Source organism: Kogia breviceps, chromosome 1, assembly GCF_026419965.1.
Source record: "Kogia breviceps isolate mKogBre1 chromosome 1, mKogBre1 haplotype 1, whole genome shotgun sequence".
Classification (NCBI taxonomy): domain Eukaryota; kingdom Metazoa; phylum Chordata; class Mammalia; order Artiodactyla; family Physeteridae; genus Kogia; species Kogia breviceps.
This window is the reverse complement of record NC_081310.1, coordinates 200,097,273-200,114,680: the sequence shown is the minus strand read 5'-3', so window position 1 is coordinate 200,114,680 and position 17,408 is coordinate 200,097,273. Positions and strand designations below refer to the sequence as shown.

The following is a 17,408-nucleotide window of genomic DNA, read 5'->3' as shown; positions in this document are numbered from 1 at the left end:
CGCCTCTTTCTGGGCCTTCTGGGTAATGTAGTTTTCAGGGAAAAGCGCCTGCGCACAAGGCAGGGTCATGCCGCCGCTTCCCGGGCCTTCTGGGTAGTGTAGTTTTGGGGGGGGGCGGCGCGGGGCCTTGATTCCCCTCCGTGGAACCCCCCAGGCGCGGACCCACGGCGCGGCCCGCCGAGTAGGCGCCGCCCGCGGGGCCGGAGGCTCTGAGGATGTCTGCGGTGCTGCAGAAGCTCAAGAGGTTCAAGCTGCGGGCCCTGCACAACCAGAAGAAATTTGGGGTGGCGGGCAGGAGCTGCGAAGAAGTGCTGCGGAAGGGGTGCCTCCACTTGCAGGTGCCCCGGCGTCAGGGGGGCGGGGGGGCCTCCGCTTGCAGGTGCTCCCCGGACCGAGGAGCTGGGGGCCGATGGGCTGGGGGCCTCTGCTTACGGGCGCCCCGGGCCGCGTGGCGGTGGGGGTGGGGTGGGGGGCGGTGAGGCGAGTGTGACTGATCGAGCCTGCCCAGAGCACTCTTTTTGAGCTGGGACGATGTTGCCCCGTCGTCCTGCACTGTCAGGACTGGCCGAGCTCAGGCTGCACCGAGCCGCAGTGCGTCCCCGAGTCCTGACAGTCGCTGGGAGGGGGCACTGTCCATATCCCCAGGGCGGAAAGCCTGAGCCTGACCACTGCCGACGGCCATGTGCCCGACCCCGGGCTCCATCCTGGCTCCTTACGTGAGCTGTCGCCCTATGAATCGGGCGCTAACACCCCCATTTCAAAGATGAGGAAATGGAAGCACCGAGCGACTAAGCACCGTGCCATAGCCACTGAGGAACGGCCGGTGTTTAAACCCGGTCGGTCTAGCTACGCCGGAAGCCTCAGCCCAGCCTCTGCGGGTGCGGGGGCTGCAGGCGTGGGGCGGGGGAATTGGGGTCCTTCCCGGCTTCTGGGTCCTGGTGCCTGGTGCCGCATCTCAGCAGATGGCCTGAGTGAAGCCTCTGCCCCAGCGCTCAGGAGCCCACCCGCTTGGGAGAAATTTGGGGAGAATAGGAGGTGCTGCTTTTGTGCCTCAAAACCAGGGGGTGTGGGAGACATCTGGGCCCCAGGGAATTCCCATTTCCTGTGCTGCGGAGAAGCCCCCAACCTCCTCCTCTGGCTCCTCGGCCGCGTCAGAGCAGGGGGACTTTGTAGAGAGGCCTGGAAAACTTCCCCCTTCTGACTGTGAGGTTCGGCTTGAGACCCAGGAACCTGGTTCCAGTGCTGGTAGGCTCAAGTGCTCCAGGGCACAGTCCGTTCCCTGCCTGGTTTCCTCTGGTGTAAAATGAGGGGTTGGGCTCAGAGGCCTCTAAAAGCCCTTTGGCACGCCTATTCTAGGTATTTCAGCCATTGTTCTTACCCTTATTGAATTAATTTCCTCCACTGGGCTTAGACCGGTGCTGGGGTTGTGTGTGCCTGTGTGGGGTGGGGGGGAGGGGAGGAGTTGCTAATAAAAATTCATAAAACTGATTGGTGTCGAGCAACAGAGGACTAAACCTCAGCAAGTTAAGAGTCCCGTGTGCTGATCACACTTCCGTGGACAGAGGCGGTGGGGCCTGCTCAGTAAAGATGTTCTCCTTAACTGATTGGTGCCCAGGGAGAAACTCAAGCGGTAGGCGATGTGTCCTGACACCTGTCAGACAATGAGCCTCATGGACGGGGATGTGTTTACAGGCTTAATGCAAGCAGTCAAGGGTCATTTTTGGAAACAGGCTTGGATTTTAAAGTGCCCCGGAGGAGCTCGGTTGGAAGGGTCCGAGTGGTGAATCCTGCAAAGCGGTTTCACCGTGTATGTATTTCTATGACTTTCCCCGTCTTAGAGCGACCTACAGTAGGTGCCCTTGTTTGGACGTGCTCTGTACGTGCAGACTGCATCTCGAGCGGGATTCTTTACAGCGTAGTACTTCCTTCTGGTTCTCTGTGAGGGCTGCAGATCCAGGAAGTAAGCATCCCCCCCTGCTCTCCCCTCCCCTCCTTCTCCCCAGCTCCCCGTTCCTGGCTCCACCCTGTGTCTCTACGAGGATGGCACGGAGCTGACTGGAGATTACTTCCGGAGTGTCCCCGATGACTCGGAGCTCGTGCTTCTCACTGCGGGGCAGACCTGGCAGGGTTGTAAGTGGCGGGGACCTTGGAGATTGGTGGGGAAGCTGGTGCGGCTTTGGAGGTGCAGAGGGCCTGCCTGGGGTGCCAGCCCCGGGAGGGAGGGGTCCCCCGTAGTCTGGACTCTGAAGGAGGAAGCCCCCGGAGGCAGAATCAGATGGCAGTGCTATCCACCCGGTTGTTCTATGTGTCTTTTTAAGAAATTCCTTTAGTTTTATTTACATTCATTTGACGTGTCCTAGTAACCCCTAAGGGCAGAAGGGAGGGCTTTGGGGGTGGGGGCCTGCCCAGTTTTGCGGGTAAGGCAGAGCCAGAGAGGCTGTCCTGTTCTGCTGGGCTTTGTTGAGGAAAATAATCAATAACCAATCAATGCATTTCTCCGAGGTTTCAAAAGAACCAGACCAGCAGGTACGCAGCGAGTCAGCATGGGCTTGGCACCTGGGAGGGAGCCTTATGATCGAAGGAGTTACCAGCATTGGTGTCCCAGGAAGAGGGGCATTTAATTTTTATTTTTAACGTGGATGTTCTTTACTTCTGGTCAATGCGCCCTTTTCTTTAATAATTAAAGCAGATGTGCGGTGTATGTTTGATCAGCCACAAAAATGCTGTTTTAGTTAGCATCAGATTCAAGTTAACTCATGTAGAAGCCAGAACAACGTCCCTGTATCTCAATATGTAAACACTTCTTTTATCACCTTTCTAAGGGATGGGCTGGTGGCTGATGCTGTGCTCAGTGTCTGGTCTCTGTCGGGTTTGCGGACACACCGTCCTTAGGCTCCTGTCGGGGCTGCCTTATTGGAGCAGGTGCTTTTGGAGTTGGTTCTTTAGGGGGGTCTGTGCCGGATGACAAGTGCTACTCTGGAGCCATAGGCCGGTGGCCAGGTGTGTGCCCTTCCCCTGGGAGGGTCGTCTGGCCCTTGTGCAGAGGGGCTTCCATTTCAGGAGATGTTTCTGGTACCTGGGGAGGGAAGTGGAGCTCTGAGGACCGAGGTCGTCCTATCTCCTCTGCCAAAAGGGCAGAGAGAGAAGCCCGAGAGCAGTGCAGGTGTGGCCTCGCCCCTCAGTTGGGACTCTGCTGTCAGCAGTGGTGACACATCTGCTGTGCGTTCCTAGTGGCAGGCATCCTTCCTCCTTGTACTTCTAGAGAATGAAGTCTCGATAAAGTTGTTTAAAAAGAAAAGAAAAGAAAAGGAACTGCGTGCTGCTTTCCAGAGCTGCGGTCCCATCTTATCTCCACAGCAGGGACGAGAACGGCCTCTCCAGCTCTTGGCATTGTCGCTCTTTTAATTTTAGCCATTCTGGTGGGTGTGCGATGGTGTCTGGACTTGCATTTCCCTCCCAACGGATGGTGTTGACTATCTTCTCCTGGGCTGATTTACCATCTGTAAACCTTCTCGTGAAATGTCTTTTGTCCGTTGTCTAATGGGATGTTTTTTACGGTTGAGTCTTGTGAGTTTTTTCCTAATACATTCCCGATGAGTCTTTGTCAGATGTGTGGTTAACACTGATATTTTCTCCCAGTCTGCAGCTTGTCTTTTTTTTTTTTTATAAATATGTTATTATGACTATTATGCATTTCTTTCTTTTTTTTTTTTTAACATCTTTATTGGAGTATAATTGTTTTACAATAGTGTGTTAGTTTTTCCTTTACAACAAACTGAATCAGTTATACATATACATATGTTCCCATATCTCTTCCCTCTTGCATCACCCTCTCTCCCACCCTCCCTATCCCACCCCTCTAGGTGGTCACAAAGCACAGAGGTGATCTCCCTGTGCTATGCAGCAGCTTCCCACTAGCTATCTATTTTACATTTGATAGTGTGTATATGTCCCTGCCACTCTGTGAGAAAGATTCCTAGGAGTAGAATTGCTGAGCCAAAGAGTATATGTGATTTAAAAAAAATAAATTTATTTATTTAATTTATTTTTTTTGGCTGCGTTGGGTCTTCGTTGCTGCACGCGGGCTTTCTCTAGTTGTGACGAGCGGGGGCTACTCTTCGTTGCAGTGCGCGGGCTTCTCCTTGCGGTGGCTTCTCGTTGAGGAGCACGGGCTTCAGTAGTTGCGGCACTGGGGCTCAGTAGTTGTGGCTGGCGGGCTCTAGAGCGCGGGCTCTGTAGTTGTGGTGCACGGGCCCAACCGCTCCGCGGCATGTGGGATCTTCCCGGACCGGGGCTCGAACCCCTGTCCCCTGCATCGGCAGGCGGACTCTCAACCCCTGCGCCACCAAGGAAGCCCCTGCAGCCCCTGCAGCTTGTCTTTTCGTTCTCTTAACCGCGTCTTTCATGGAGTAAAATTTTTAATTTTGATGAAATCCGACTTGTCCCTTTTTCTCTTTCTACGCGTATGGCTCTGGTGTTCAGTCTGAGACCGTTTCACGAAGCTCTAGGTCTGGAAGGTTTTCTCTGTCTTTCTGCGCCAGCTGCTGTGATCGTGTGACTTTTCTTGGTTAGCCTGTTGACGGTGCATCACACTCATTGATGTTTGGACCCCGAGTGGCCCCATATCCCTGGAATGACCCTCGGGACCGTGGGGCCTGTTCCTCGCATGCGTCTGGACTTCTGTCTGTAGGACGCTGGGAAGCCCTCGCTCCCGAGTGCCTGCTCGGAGGGCTTGCTGCTTTTGGGCGTGAGCGGAAAGGCCCCGGGAGCCGGCAGGACAGTGAAGGGACGAAGCTGGAGTGTGAGAGGTCTCGAGGGAGGTCCCAAGACGAGGTGATTGCACTTGGAGGAAGGAAGGCTGAGGGGAAGGGCGGCAACTCGCTTGGGTGGCTTTCGTTTTCCAAACCGCGTCCCGTGTCCTCCCTGTCTGTCCTCACACCAGCCGGACGCGGGCAGCCAGGCCCAAGGCCCGGAACCCTGGGCTGGTGACTGTCGGGGCCGGGGTCTGGCCGGTCCCGGGGGAGGAGGTGGTCTCCCCGAGGCAGTGCTCCAAGGCCCGGCGGCCCCTCTGTTCCCTTCGCTGGCAGACGCGAGTGACATCCGCCGCTTGCTGAGCGTGTTCCAGGAGCCGCACGCGGAGCTCATCCAGGCCGCCCGGCAGCTGCTCTCGGACGAGCGGGCCCCGCTGCGGCAGAAGCTCCTGGCCGACCTGCTGGGCACCGTCAGCGAGAACATCGCGGCCGAGACCAGGGCCGAGGACGCGCCGTGGTTCGAAGGTGCCTCATGGATTCGGGCCTGGAGGGAGCGGGCGGGGAGGGCTTCCTCCGGGCCAGCTTGCTGGGACGTGGGGTCTGTGTCAGTTCCCAGGCCCAGGGGCTCCCCAAGCGCGGGGCCGGGGGCCAGGCAGCCCTGGGACTGGCCGTTGTATTTTTATTTAATTTTCAATTGTGGTCGAGTAGGCATGAGATAAAACGGACCGTCTTTACCGTTTTCAGGCACGTAGTTCGCTGGCGTTAACTATATTCCCGTTGTACAGCATCCCCGCCATCTGTTCTCAGACGTTTTTATCTTCCCAAACTGAAGCTCTGCCCCCACTGAACGTCACTCCCCGCCCCTGCCCAGCCCCGGCCCCAGCCTCCTTCCTGCCCCTGTGATTCTGACTCCTCCAGGCGCCTCGCACGAGTCGGGTCAGGCGTCTGGCTGACTTCGCTCAGCGTCTGATGTCTTCGTGGTTCGTCCCTGTGGAAGCAGGTGTCAGGATTCCCTTCCTCTTTGAGGCTGCGTGATATCCCATCACCTGGGAGGACCACATCTTCTTCATCCATTCACCTGGGCTGCTCCCACCTTTTCGACTGGCCTCTCAAGCCAGGTGAAGGGAGCCCCGAGCGACTGCAGCCCTCTTGGGAAAGGGGTTTGGAGGTGCCACCGGGCAGAAGCCCCTCGGTGGCCTTTGAGACGCTCCGTGCTGGTGGCCAGACTTCTCCACAAATGCACAAAATCCAGGGATAGCGTGCAGGTGCCCATTAGAACGTTTCTAGATGGAGCCGAGCAAAATGGCCCTCGCCTTCCGCCCCTCCTGGGAGAGCACGGGCCCTGGGCTCCAGGCGTCTTGTCTCTCCTTCCGGCAGGTTTGGAGTCCCGGTTTAGGAACAAGTCTGGCTACCTGAGATACAGCTGTGAGAGCCGGATCCGGAGCTACCTGAGAGAGGTAGGTCCACACTGATGCCGGGTGTGCCCGGCGGGTTTAGGAAGCGGGCTCTGCCGGTGGGACTCTGCTCCAGGGCCAGCATGGATGTTGGAGGAGCGCACAGGCTGGCGTGGGTGCAGGTTCAGGGCCAGGTGCTACTGTGGATGCCAGTCTGGGAGCAGGTGGACGTGAGCCAGCAATGGATGGGCCGCTTGCCCGGGGAGCCCCCCGCACGGCCGACACCTGGCTTCCACTTGTCAGAGCTCAAGCTGGGTCCGGGGTTGCAGACTTTGCCTCCCTGCACTCTGCGTGAACTCTCCCTACAGGCTGTGAGTAGAACCCACCTTTGAACGCCTTCATTTGTTGGGCGGTTCAGTTTTGACATGAACTCATCCCAAGTAGCCGTCTCCGTCCACCGTTAGCTTGGATGGACTCCCACCCGGTGGGTGGGGAGGGGCAGCCGCTCTTCTGTCCCCAGCGCTGCCATTGAATTGCCCGTCTGTGCGAGGCGCAGCTGTCTGACCTCCGAGATGCAGCAGGAGGGGCTCCGAGTCATGGTGGGTCCAGGCCCTGACTCTGGGCTCCCCTACGGGAGGCCTGAGAAGCAGCCTGATACAGGTTGAGAGCTGAAACGCTCCTGATGGAGACGCACTTCACCTCCGAGGAGAAACGGGTGCTCGGGCCCAGTGCGCTGTGTCCCGCTCCCTTTCAGCAGGGAGGGGACCCAGCTGACAGATGACCTGCAGCAGGGCAGGCCGCGGAGGGGGTTGGTGCCTGTGGTGCTGCGGGGGTGCGTTGCCCCCTCTGTGGAGGATAACCTGGCTGCTTGACTGGCCCCTGAGGCTGGGTTCTGGGCGGCTCTTTTCCACCCTTCATGGGAGGACAGGCGGCAGGGGGTGGGTCTGGGGGCAGCGGCAGGCAGGGGTCCTCAGGCTCGGCCCTCTGTGCCAGCTCCTCAGAGAACCAGCGCTGGAGCCCGGGGGTGGGCTGGGCGCTCCCCGCAGAGGCCCGCGGGCGCCGTTGCCCCTGTGCTGCGTGGCTGGACGTCAGCCGTGGGGCGTCTTGTTCGTCCTTTGCAGACACATCCCCCGCACCCCTCACCTGCACCTGGCCGCACGTCGGTGCTGCAGAGCTGCCCACACGCGCTCCGTTGAGATCCCGTTACACAGAAGGAAAGCTCAGGACTGGGGCGTCTGAGGTCCTGGGGCCTCTGGTCCAGCTCCCCTCTCTCCCCGTCCCCAACTCTGCCTGAAAGTGGCCGCCCTCGGGCTCCTCCTGTTGCCGAGGACGCGCTCCCCGCGCTGGCTGGCGGGCATCTCCAGGGCATTGTTCCCAGCCCCTGCTGGGTGCAGCCCCCGTCCGGTGATGACCCGTCTGCCGCCCTGCTGTCACTCCCAGCGGGCCAGGCGGTCTCCTCGCTTCTGCCCAGTGCTCAGTGTGGGCCCAGCTGTGCCCATGGGTGCGGCTCTCCCCCTGCGACCCAGTGGGCGGCAGTGCGCTGGTCACTCCTCACCTGCACGCTTCCTCTCGGGTTTCTTGCTGCAAAGCAGTGGACGGTGCTTGGGAGACAGGGTGGCCAGGATGCCTGGAGCTTGAGTTCTTATCTGATTGTGACCAAAGCTCCATCTCATGGGCCCAGAGAAATTCGCCAGGGTCAGACAGGCACAGTCGGTGTGAGCTCAGACCCCCAGACCTCAGGGCCGTGCTGGGACCCCAGGGGGCGGGGGCCGGATCCCCGACATCGGGGCCATGCTGGGACCCCAGGGGGCGGCGGCTCTGAGGGCTGTGGTGTTGGTGGACCGGGACCCCGGCGGTGGTGGGTTTTCGGGCGCATGGCCAGCGTTCCCCGATGCCCCTGCCTCTTCTAGGTGACGTCTGGCGCCTCCCTGGTTGTGACGGAGGCTCGGGAGGAGTACCTGCGGGTCGTGGGTGCCATGTGCCAGAAGCTCCAGGCCGCCCGGTACAACAGCAGCTACTTCGACAGGGGGGCGAAGGCCAGCCGCCGGCTCTGCACACCCGAAGGCTGGTTCTCCTGCCAGGTGAGCCACGAGCGTGTGCCCTGGGCCACCCCGGCCAAGGCCTGGTGAGCTGGGGCAGCACTCGCGTGTCAGCTCACTCGGGGTGAGGGAGGGTCTCCGCCAGTGGCTCCCAGACGTCAGTGGTGTCAGAACCCCCTGGAGGGCTTGGGAGCCCCCTGGGCCCCTCCCGGGGCTTCTGTTCCAGCAGCTCTGGTGAGGCCTGAGAGCCTGCATTTCTGACACGTTCCCCAGTGATGCTGGTTCAGGGCCCTCACTCGAGAACCGCTTTGGCGGGCGCGGGCGGCAGGACACAACTGCTCGTGCGCCGAGACCCCACCCTGCTGTGAGAGGAGGGTTGGCATTCGTTTGGGTGGCTGAAGCGTGTTTTGCTCCCCTGGGAAAGCCTGGATGAGAGAGCATCCGGATTTCAGGGTGGTGGCTGGACGTGACATTTCGGGCTCTGGCTGAGCTTGGCACCGCGGTGGGTGGCATCAGCTGGAAGCAGCATTCTGAGCTGCAGAGCCAGCTAAGGGCACATCTTGCTCTTTGCAAGCTGTACGTTGCACTTCCAGTAAAATCCCCTCCTGCCGCTGGCGCTGGGCCCAGAGTGGGCAGGGGTGGGTGTGGCCTCCCTCCCACAGGCCCCCATAAGCCTCTGCCCCCACCAGGCAGCCCCTCCCAAGCGTGACGGGCCCCGAGCATCCAAACGCTGCTCCTTCCCAACCGGCTTCACGTCACACCTCGCACGCATCTGACTTCTCCCTCCGGGCCGGTGTGACTGGAGCCTGGCAGTGTGTGTGGTGGGGACAGAGACCAGACCCTTCCCCCCGGCCTGGGCGGGCTCTGGGTCGAAGGCCTCTAAGCGAGTCGGGCGGTAGGCATCCCGCGGGGCGGCTGTGAGGGCCCTCGGGGGCCGGAGTGGGGCTGGGGGCTTCAGGGAGGAGGAGGTGTTTTCGCATGTCTCCGAGGCCCGGGCTGTGCAGGGTCTCGGGGAAATGCCGGGAAGCCGTGGAGGAGACAGGAGCGGGGCAGTCGTGTGATGGGAGCAGCGTGGGGAAGCTGGCGTCCCAGACGGCCAACAGGCACACTTGTCCCCTTCGCAGACGCAGAGCATCACCCCCGGGTCATGAGGGGACAGGGTGCCGTTCCAGGGCAGGATGCTCTACCTCCTGAACAGAGACTGTTTGTAGGGGCCTGACCCCCGCCGGGTGAGATGCTCCTTGGCTTCGTGGCCTTTACCGTCTCTCTTTCGGCCCAGGGTCCCTTTGACACGGACGGCTGTGCTTCCAGACACTCCATCAACCCCTACAGTAACAGAGAGAGCCGCGTCCTCTTCAGCACCTGGAACCTGGACCACGTGTGAGTGCGTGGGGTGAAGGCCACGACCACAGACCCGGAGCGCACCTGCGACCTGGCCCCGCCCGGCCTCCGTGGCTGGCGGGCCGCCGTGCCCCGCCCCCAGCGCACGTGTCACAGCCCCGCGGACGTCGTGGGCGTGTGGCGTGGGAGGGGCTGCCGGGAGCGTGCGGTGCTGCCGCTCCTGAGCCGCGTGGCGGGCGGCGCTCAGTGCGGCGGGCTCGGATCCCCGTCCGCCCCTGTGCGACCCCGCGCGTCCCCTCGCACCGCCAGCGCCCACCCGTGGGCGGAGTCAGTGGTCGGCAGCCGCGGGCCCAGTCGGCGTGGCACAGGGGCAGCTGTGTGGGGTCCCTGCCTCGCCCGGGGAGCGGGAGCTCTGCGTTGTGACGTGTAGGGCGTGTCCTGCTTCAACCGGGGTGAGCAAGTCTTGGCCGGCAGGATCGTTTTATGTGTGTATTAGCTCGTTCAAAAAAAAAAAGGGCAGAAATGGAAAACTTCATTATTTTAACTGAGATGCTTTTCTTGTTGACCCCTGAGCAACGTGGGGTTTGAACTGCATGGGTCCACTTACACGTGGAGTTTTCAGTAGGAAATACTACAGTACTGCTCCATCCACGTTGGTCGACTCTGTGGATACCGAGCCGCGGGTATGAAGCAACCCTGCACGCAGAGGGCCTCCTGTAAAGTTACACGTGGATTTCTGCCCGCGTGGGGTGCTGGCTCCTAACGTCCCCCGTCTCCCGTCCTGCGTGTTGCCGGGTAGCTCTCCAGGGTGGCCCCACCGACACCCTCCCCGGCTGTGAGCCCACACGCCCCAGGCTTCACCACCTCTTGGTATCAGCACTCTTTGCGTTCCCCCAGACTGATGGGTGAGAAACAGATTCTCCTGTTGCAGTTCATTTGCCTGATCACTAGGAAGGTTGGATGTCCGGGTGTTTGTTGGCCGTTTGCGTGCTGTGAGGTGGCTCTTGCTTCCTCTGCTCAGTTTTTACTGGGCTTTGGATTTGTAATTAATTTGTAGGAATTCTTTACACGTCCTGGTTACTGATTCTTTGGTGGCTTTTTGTGTTACAGGTATGTTTTTACAGTTTGGGCTTGTCTTTCACTTCCGGGATGTCTTTGATCGTGACGGGTTTAAATTCCAGTGTACTGAGATGTATCTCTTCTTTTTTTGTGTGAAATCCTTCCCTTCCTGTATCGCGAAGATACCCTAGTTTTTCTCTACTGGTTGGCTGAGCTGTTTCTGACCTGGCTGGAGCACCCCAAGATGATCTCGGGGCTGCAGGCCATCTGTCTGCTCCCGTCTTTTCACGGCCCACTAGGGGCCACCACCGGCATCTGAGGAGGGAAACAGGCCGGCCTAGAAGAGAACACGGATAAGGCAGCAGCGTGCACGCCAGACCCCGAGTCACGTCTCCTGAAACGTGCCAGTCACATCGCTGCCCTTCTTCTAAACACACACACGTCCACATAGACGCACGCACTGGCTTTTAATTTAAAATGCAGTTTTCACAGCCGGCAGCGGGGGTTTGAAAACACTGGTCTGATTGTTTCCCTGAGACGTGGCCACAGGCCCACCCCGACTCTGGTGGGGCTGAAGCCACAAGCCACGTGTTTAAATAGTTAAACACTAAGGAGTAACAAACTCTCAATACAGCACGTGCTGTCCTCCCCGCTGGACCGTGTCGCCGCAGCCCAGGCCAGGTTCCTGGTCCCGGTCGGAGGACTTCTCAGGGCTCCGGGACGTGGTTGCAGTGGCCTGCAGTCCGCAGCCTGCCCTCTTCTCTCACCCCTCGGGCCCCCTCACGCCACAAGGGCTGCACCACGCATATGCAGGCTTAGGGGTGCATATACGGGGGTGCAACCTGTCCTGGGAGGACATTCGTGCCTGAGTTCCAGGCGTGTGGGCTGGGTGGCGGGCAGGGGTCCTGTTCCCCGAGGGCTGAGGGCGCCTCCTCCAACACGTGGTGTTGTGAGAAGTCTTCCTGTCTGGGACCAGCGCTTCCCTCTCTGCCTTCAAAACTGTCCTTGGCCTTTTCCTTAACTTCATTCATTTGGCTTTTATTTTTTATCCCTTCTTCCTACTTTTTGGAGTTTCTTCTTGCTTATTAGTTAATTTGCAGTCTCTCTGTTTTCTAACATGTACGTTTCAGGCTATCAGTTTCAGCTTTAGCTACCACCTGTGAGTTCGGTAATTTTATTGTGACTCAGGTGTAAGGACTCTGTCATTTCCATCGTGATGGAAATGAACTGGTTGGAAGTGGGCATTTGTTTTCAGTTGCTGCCGGATTCCTAGCTGCCTCTCCTGGTGCCCGCTCTGTGCTGTGCTCGTTCACGCCTCCTCTGAGCCTCAGTGACGGGGGCGTGAGTGCGAGTGGCCCCAGACCCACGTGGCCTCAGATCTGCGTGGCTGGATTTAAGCTGCTCTGCCTGCTTTCCGCCCCTTTCTTGTCGACTTTACGTGTCTCCAGGTTTGGGTGAGTGTCCCACTACCCGTGCTATTGCTCTCCTTCCCATGGGGTCCGAGATGGTCCCATCAGAGCTGACGGCTGCCGTCCTCTGCCTGTGTGGTGACGGCCGGGCTCCCCGTCAGCCTCGGGCTCTGCCAGGCCAGTGGTGTTGGCACGTCCCCAGCGTCTTCCTGCTGCCGGGACAGCGTCTGGCCACTGTGGCCGTTCACCTAGTGCTGGGTGAATAAATAGGAAATGTGTTTGGACTTCTTTAGCCCTCTCTTCTGGGTTCCCAGTCACCGTTCCAGTCCTTCCCTTTTGGGTCTCCTCTGTGCTTTCTGCGGGTTTAACTGAGTTTTCCCTGCCCATCACCCCACCCTTCGGTGGTTTGGGAAATAGATGTCTGCTTGTGTGCCCTTAGTGGGGCCCCTGAGTGAAGCACACTGGAAGCAGAACCGCGTGCCCCTCGCCCCCAGGCCCCGTGGAGTCACCTTGGTGTCAGCCCCGCTGCCCACCGTGAGCCCTGCACAAAGCGTGGGCGTGTCCCCGGGGTCGGTCCTCGCTTACGCTCACCCACAGATCACACGGCACTCAGGCTCACTCCCTGTCCACGATGAGGGTCGGGGGTCGTAGAAAGGCCCTGAGCGCCTGTTGAGCTGACGTGACTCCAGGCCGGCGGCCACTCGGCCCGCAGTGCTTTGGAGACACGACGCCTCATCTTCTGGCGTCTGTCCACAAGGCTGCCATCAGTCTCCTCTGCCTTTTCTGTGGCAGCTTTAGACTTTCCCTTTCTCTTTGAAAATGATGTGTATCTAGTACAGATCTCTATTTTACATTCTGACCGGGACTTGTGTTCTCTGCTCTGAAGACGTGTCTGTCTTTAATTTTGGGAAGCTCTTCGGCGTTGACTCTCTGACTCCCCCTCCTGTATCTGGACCAGCTCCTTCTGTCGTCCTGTGCCGCGTCTGCTCTCACGTATTCCCGTTCCCGGGGACTTCCTGCCACGGACTGAACTGTGTCCCCCCAAACTCATGTGCTGAAGCCTTAACCCCAGGGTGACTGTGTCTGGGGATAGGCTCTTCAGGAGGTGATTAAGGGTAAATGAGGTTGGAAGGGAGGATCTGATAGGGCTGATCTGATAGGACCGTGGTCTCATAAGAAGAGGGGGCTTGCTCTCCACCATGTGAGGACGCAGCGAGGGGGCAGCATCTGCGAGCCAGGAAGACACTTCTCACCGGAACCCAACCATGCTGGCCCTCTGATCTCAGAATCCCAGCCTCCAGAACGCTGAGAAAACTGATTTCTGTTGTTTGAGCCGCCCGGTCTCTGGTATTTTGTTACGGCGGTCCAAGCTGACTGATACACTTCCTATGCATTCCGTTCACGCACTCTCTCTTCCGCTCTGATGCGTCCAGTCTGCATATTCAGCATTGAGTACGTATTTCCTTTCTACAAGTGCTTTGGGGTTATTTTTTAAAAACAAGCCTCTTCATGCCAGTCTGCTTTCATTTTTATTTCGTTTTTATTTTAAATACACTTCTTTTATGGTTGTGTGCAAAGAGAGGTCTGGCCTTTGCCCCTGACCCCTGGGAGGTCACCTCTGAGCCCTCGGAGTGTCCTGCCTGCTAGTGTCTCTGTTTCCCTGGGGCCGGGGGTCACTGGACAGCCTAACAGTGCGACTGAGGTGCGGGGTTTGGGTCACGTGGTTTCAGCTTGCCCTCTGGGGGTGCTGGGGATGAGGTCAGCCTGTGGGTGGTCAGCTGTGCCCACATGGCGGAGCCCCAGTAAAGACTCTGGACGCCGAGGCTCAGGGAGCGACCCTGTCCGCTGATTCTCCATTTGTGTTGTCACCACTGCTGGGAGCACTGTCCATGACTCCCTGGGGAGAGGACGGCCGGAGCTGCCCTGGACTCGCCGCCCTGTGTGTCCCTATCCTTGGGTGATTTTATGCATGCTTTCGTGGTTGTAAACCGTAACTGTAAGTGTGAAGGCTCTCAGGGCCTTCCGAGTCCTTTCAGCGAACTGTGGACCCCGAGGGTGGTCTCGGGGCCCTGAGCTCCGCAGGTGGTGGCAGAGGGGGAGTGGTCTGTGTAAGATCCCTGGGGGTTGTGGGGGCGCCGCCTTGGGCTGCATCCTCCTGTGCACTGCAGTGCGTTCCTTGTGCTTTGTGTGTGTCTGGGCCGTGAGCTCGTCCTCGGTGGGAGGTGTCTGCAGACGGCCCGCGTGTCCCCACCCAGCGGTTCTGCGTGTCTCCACCAGGTGCCCGGGGCTTTCGGTGGGCCTCCCTTGCTCGGGGGTTCCCTGCCCCGTGCAGCGTGAAGTTGGACGTGTGAGAGGTGGGCTGAGGGGCCTGGTTTTCCGTGTGACTGGAGGACGGCCACACTAGTGGTGCCCTGTGACCAGCACCTGCCGGGTGTCCCTCCCCCGTCCCCCCACTGCATCAAGCACACGGGAACCCGGGGGTGCCTGGCAAGGGCTCGCACGTTCACCACGCCGGGGAGCCTGACTTGGCCTCCTGGAGGATGAAAGACCCCGCGGGGAGAAGGGCCAGCCCCTGGCCAACCCCCCAGCAACGTGCAGCCCCGTGACTGGGCCAGGCCAACCCGCAGAACCGCTAGGTTTTGGGGGGCTGGTTACGCAGCAGCTGGTAATTGATGCAGACGCTTTTCCTTCCCCTCCCAAAGCCCTGGACCCCCGGCAGCCCCTGTTCCTCCCCTAATGGCTGGCGTGGGAATCTCGGCCCACCCCTCCTGGCTCTTGAGGGCCCCTGGGGCCTCCTCCATCAGGACCGGAACCCTGTTGAGCTGTGGAGTGTAGCTCAGTCCTGTGGCCCAGCATTGGTTTCTGTGTCTGCAGAGGGGAGCCGCCTTCTTTCTTTTACCCTCAGATACTTATTTATTGTTACTCACCTTTTCTGTGTCACGGGGGACAGGATTCTTTCTATGTGCCGGTTTAGTTGCCACCAGCCCCCCGAGCTGTGCTGTTTCCAATTCCATCTTTGTCAAGTTTACAAGCTTCTAGGCTGGTTACCTAGTGAGGTCTTTTGAACTGTTGTTTATAAGTGAAAGCAGTTTACACAAAGATTACATCACGGTTGTTTTAAGTGGACACACATATGCATAGCAAGGTAGAGGATGAAATTTGGAAAGACAAATGTCAGACCCTTAATAGTGATCGCCTCTGGGAAGGGAAGGCGGGAAATGAGAGCGAAGGCTGTAGTTGGAGTTGACTTGAGCTTTATTTGTAAGATTCTATTTGAAAACGTTCGTACAGGGCTTCCCTGGTGGCGCAGTGGTTGAGAGTCCGCCTGCCGATGCAGGGGACGCGGGTTCGTGCCCCGGTCCGGGAGGATCCCACGTGCCGCGGAACGGCTGGGCCCCTGAGCCATGGCCGCTGAGCCTGCGCGTCCGGAGCCTGTGCTCCGCAACGGGAGAGGCCGCAACAGTGAGAGTCCCGCGTACCGCAAAAAAAATAAAAATAAAAATAAAAAAATAAATAAAATAGAAACGTTCGTACAGTATCATGTAATTTTTTTGTAAGTCTGCACATAGCTAAAGTGTGAACCAAGGAAGCCAAGTTGTTGGTGAGTGAGTGTGATGGGACTACGGCTGGCTCTCATTTTTCTCTGTGTACTTTTCAGTATTTAAAAAAATAGGCACTACCTACTTTTATTTACTTATTTTTTTAATTTGGCTGTGCCGCGGTCTGTGGGATCTTAGTTCCCCGACCAGGGATTGAACTCGCACCCTCAGCAGTGAAAGCGCTGAGTCCTAACCACTGGACCGCCAGGGAAGTCCCCCATCCACTTGCAAAATGGGAGAAGCCCGGGTGGCGGGCATCAGGCTCTGCCAGGCAGGCTGGCTGGCCCGGCGGGCGTGGCCGCGTGCGGCGATGGCACCCCGCCAGCCTGTGGAGGGATGTCCCCAGTGCTCGTTCGGTGGCCACAGGGTGAGCCCCTTTCAGCGCCCGCCCTGCGCTGTCTGGGATGGCCTGAGTGCGGTTCCTCTGCCGAGTTTAACCGTCTCCACCTGCCTCTCCTGGAAGCAGCCAAACCTTGATGGCTGTCTCAGCCGAGGAGACACCACATTCAGCCATCTCTGTGGTTTAACAGAAAACGAGGCCTGGCAGGTGCCTGGGGGATCGTGCCCAGTTGTGACAGCAGAGACGACGTCTCTAACGTTGCTTTGCAGGATAGAGAAGAAGCGCACGGTCGTCCCCACGCTGGCCGCGGCCGTGCACGACGCCGAGGGGAGAGAAGTGGACTGGGAGTACTTCTACCGCCTGCTCTTCACCTCGGAGAACCTCAAGTTAGTCCACGTTGCCTGCCACAAGAAGACCACCCACAAACTCCACTGCGACCCCAGCAGGATCTACCGAGCCCGGGCGGTGCCCCGGAGGAAGCGGCCTGCTCGCCAGCGCCCGTGACGCAGCCTGGACAGCACGTGCGTCCTTCCAACAGGTGCTACTTTTTTTTTTTTTTTTCTGCCACTCCAATATTCCCGGAAAACACTTGAAAAAAATCTTCCTACAGATTCTGCTTTGAGCACATTTCTGAAGCTGTTTTCTGACCTCTGCAAGCCCAGCTGCCAGAGGACAATTCTGGTGGCTCCCGGGACGCCCAGGGTCAGGAGTGGCCTCCCTCCGGCTTCACCCACGTGTGCGTGCAGTGTCCCCAGCCAGGCGGCTCCCCTCTCGCCTGGCCACTCGGGCTTCAGGGAACTTGTGTGAGCCCTCAGCTCCACTGGGCCTCCACGCCCCAGGCAAACGCAGTGCTCGATCCTCTGGTCTCTTTTAAATGCTCGAAAGAGTCGTGACCCTTTTGGGGTAAAATACAAGGATATTCACTGTGTATTATTTCTTACTGCAGACAGTGGGAAACCCTCCAAATGTCCATAGGGCTGCTTGTGGCATTATGCTGAACCATAGGAAATTGCGGTTTTTATGGGTCCAGAATGGTCAGATAGATAGCATTAATTTCATGACTCGCCCTGACACATCTACGTAATGCACCACTCTGTAACAGTTTCAGGCATTTATGTGGGAAGTGGGAAGCTGGCTGTTAAGTGCACGAGGCAGGCAGGTGGCTCGGCCATGGCCAGTGTGACATGGGTGTGTATCACACGTCTGTGCCGGTCATGCAGAGTCCGTCAGTGCATGTGAAGAGCAGGAAACCTGGGGGGTGGGGTGGGGTGATTGGATCACAAAGGACTAATTTTCTAAATCATGCATTTTATAATACTTGAAGTTTTTGAAATGAGCATTTATTTCATAATTTTTTAAAATTTACTTTTTAAAGTCATATTTTGTAATACTTGAATTTTTACATGTACTGTATAATCACAAAAGCAATAAAGATTTTTAAAAAATAGACACGTCAAAAAAGTTTGCCCTCATTGA

At 58.3% G+C, this 17,408-nt stretch overlaps 1 protein-coding gene across 5 annotated transcripts; it reads left to right on the top strand.

The window, feature by feature from the left end:
* The first annotated feature begins 40 nt into the window (after positions 1-40).
* DFFB (DNA fragmentation factor subunit beta) lies at positions 41-17,386 on the top strand. Of its 5 annotated transcripts, none has more exons than XM_067018800.1 (8): positions 41-338; positions 2,004-2,130; positions 5,088-5,276; positions 6,129-6,208; positions 8,056-8,226; positions 9,464-9,564; positions 16,202-16,470; positions 16,543-17,371. In XM_067018800.1, the coding sequence occupies exons 1-7, from the start codon at positions 216-218 to the stop codon at positions 16,434-16,436; spliced, it is 1,026 nt and encodes a 341-aa protein (XP_066874901.1). In that variant the 5' UTR covers positions 41-215; the 3' UTR covers positions 16,437-16,470; positions 16,543-17,371. The 5 variants fall into 5 exon arrangements, with proteins under 5 accessions (XP_066874901.1, XP_066874906.1, XP_058911867.1 ...); XM_067018805.1 differs by having other exon boundaries at positions 77-338; positions 16,202-16,453; XM_059055884.2 differs by having other exon boundaries at positions 77-338; positions 16,202-17,386.
* Positions 17,387-17,408: the final 22 nt, after the last annotated feature.

Excerpts from the sequence above, each read along its gene's own strand:
- DFFB (XM_067018822.1), top strand. The coding sequence starts at position 216 with ATGTCTGCGGTGCTGCAGAAGCTCAAGAGGTTCAAGCTGCGGGCCCTG. Across the intron at positions 5,277-6,128 it reads GGACGCGCCGTGGTTCGAAG|GTTTGGAGTCCCGGTTTAGG; the intron begins GTGCCTCATGGA and ends TCCTTCCGGCAG. Across the intron at positions 8,227-9,463 it reads AAGGCTGGTTCTCCTGCCAG|GGTCCCTTTGACACGGACGG; the intron begins GTGAGCCACGAG and ends CTTTCGGCCCAG.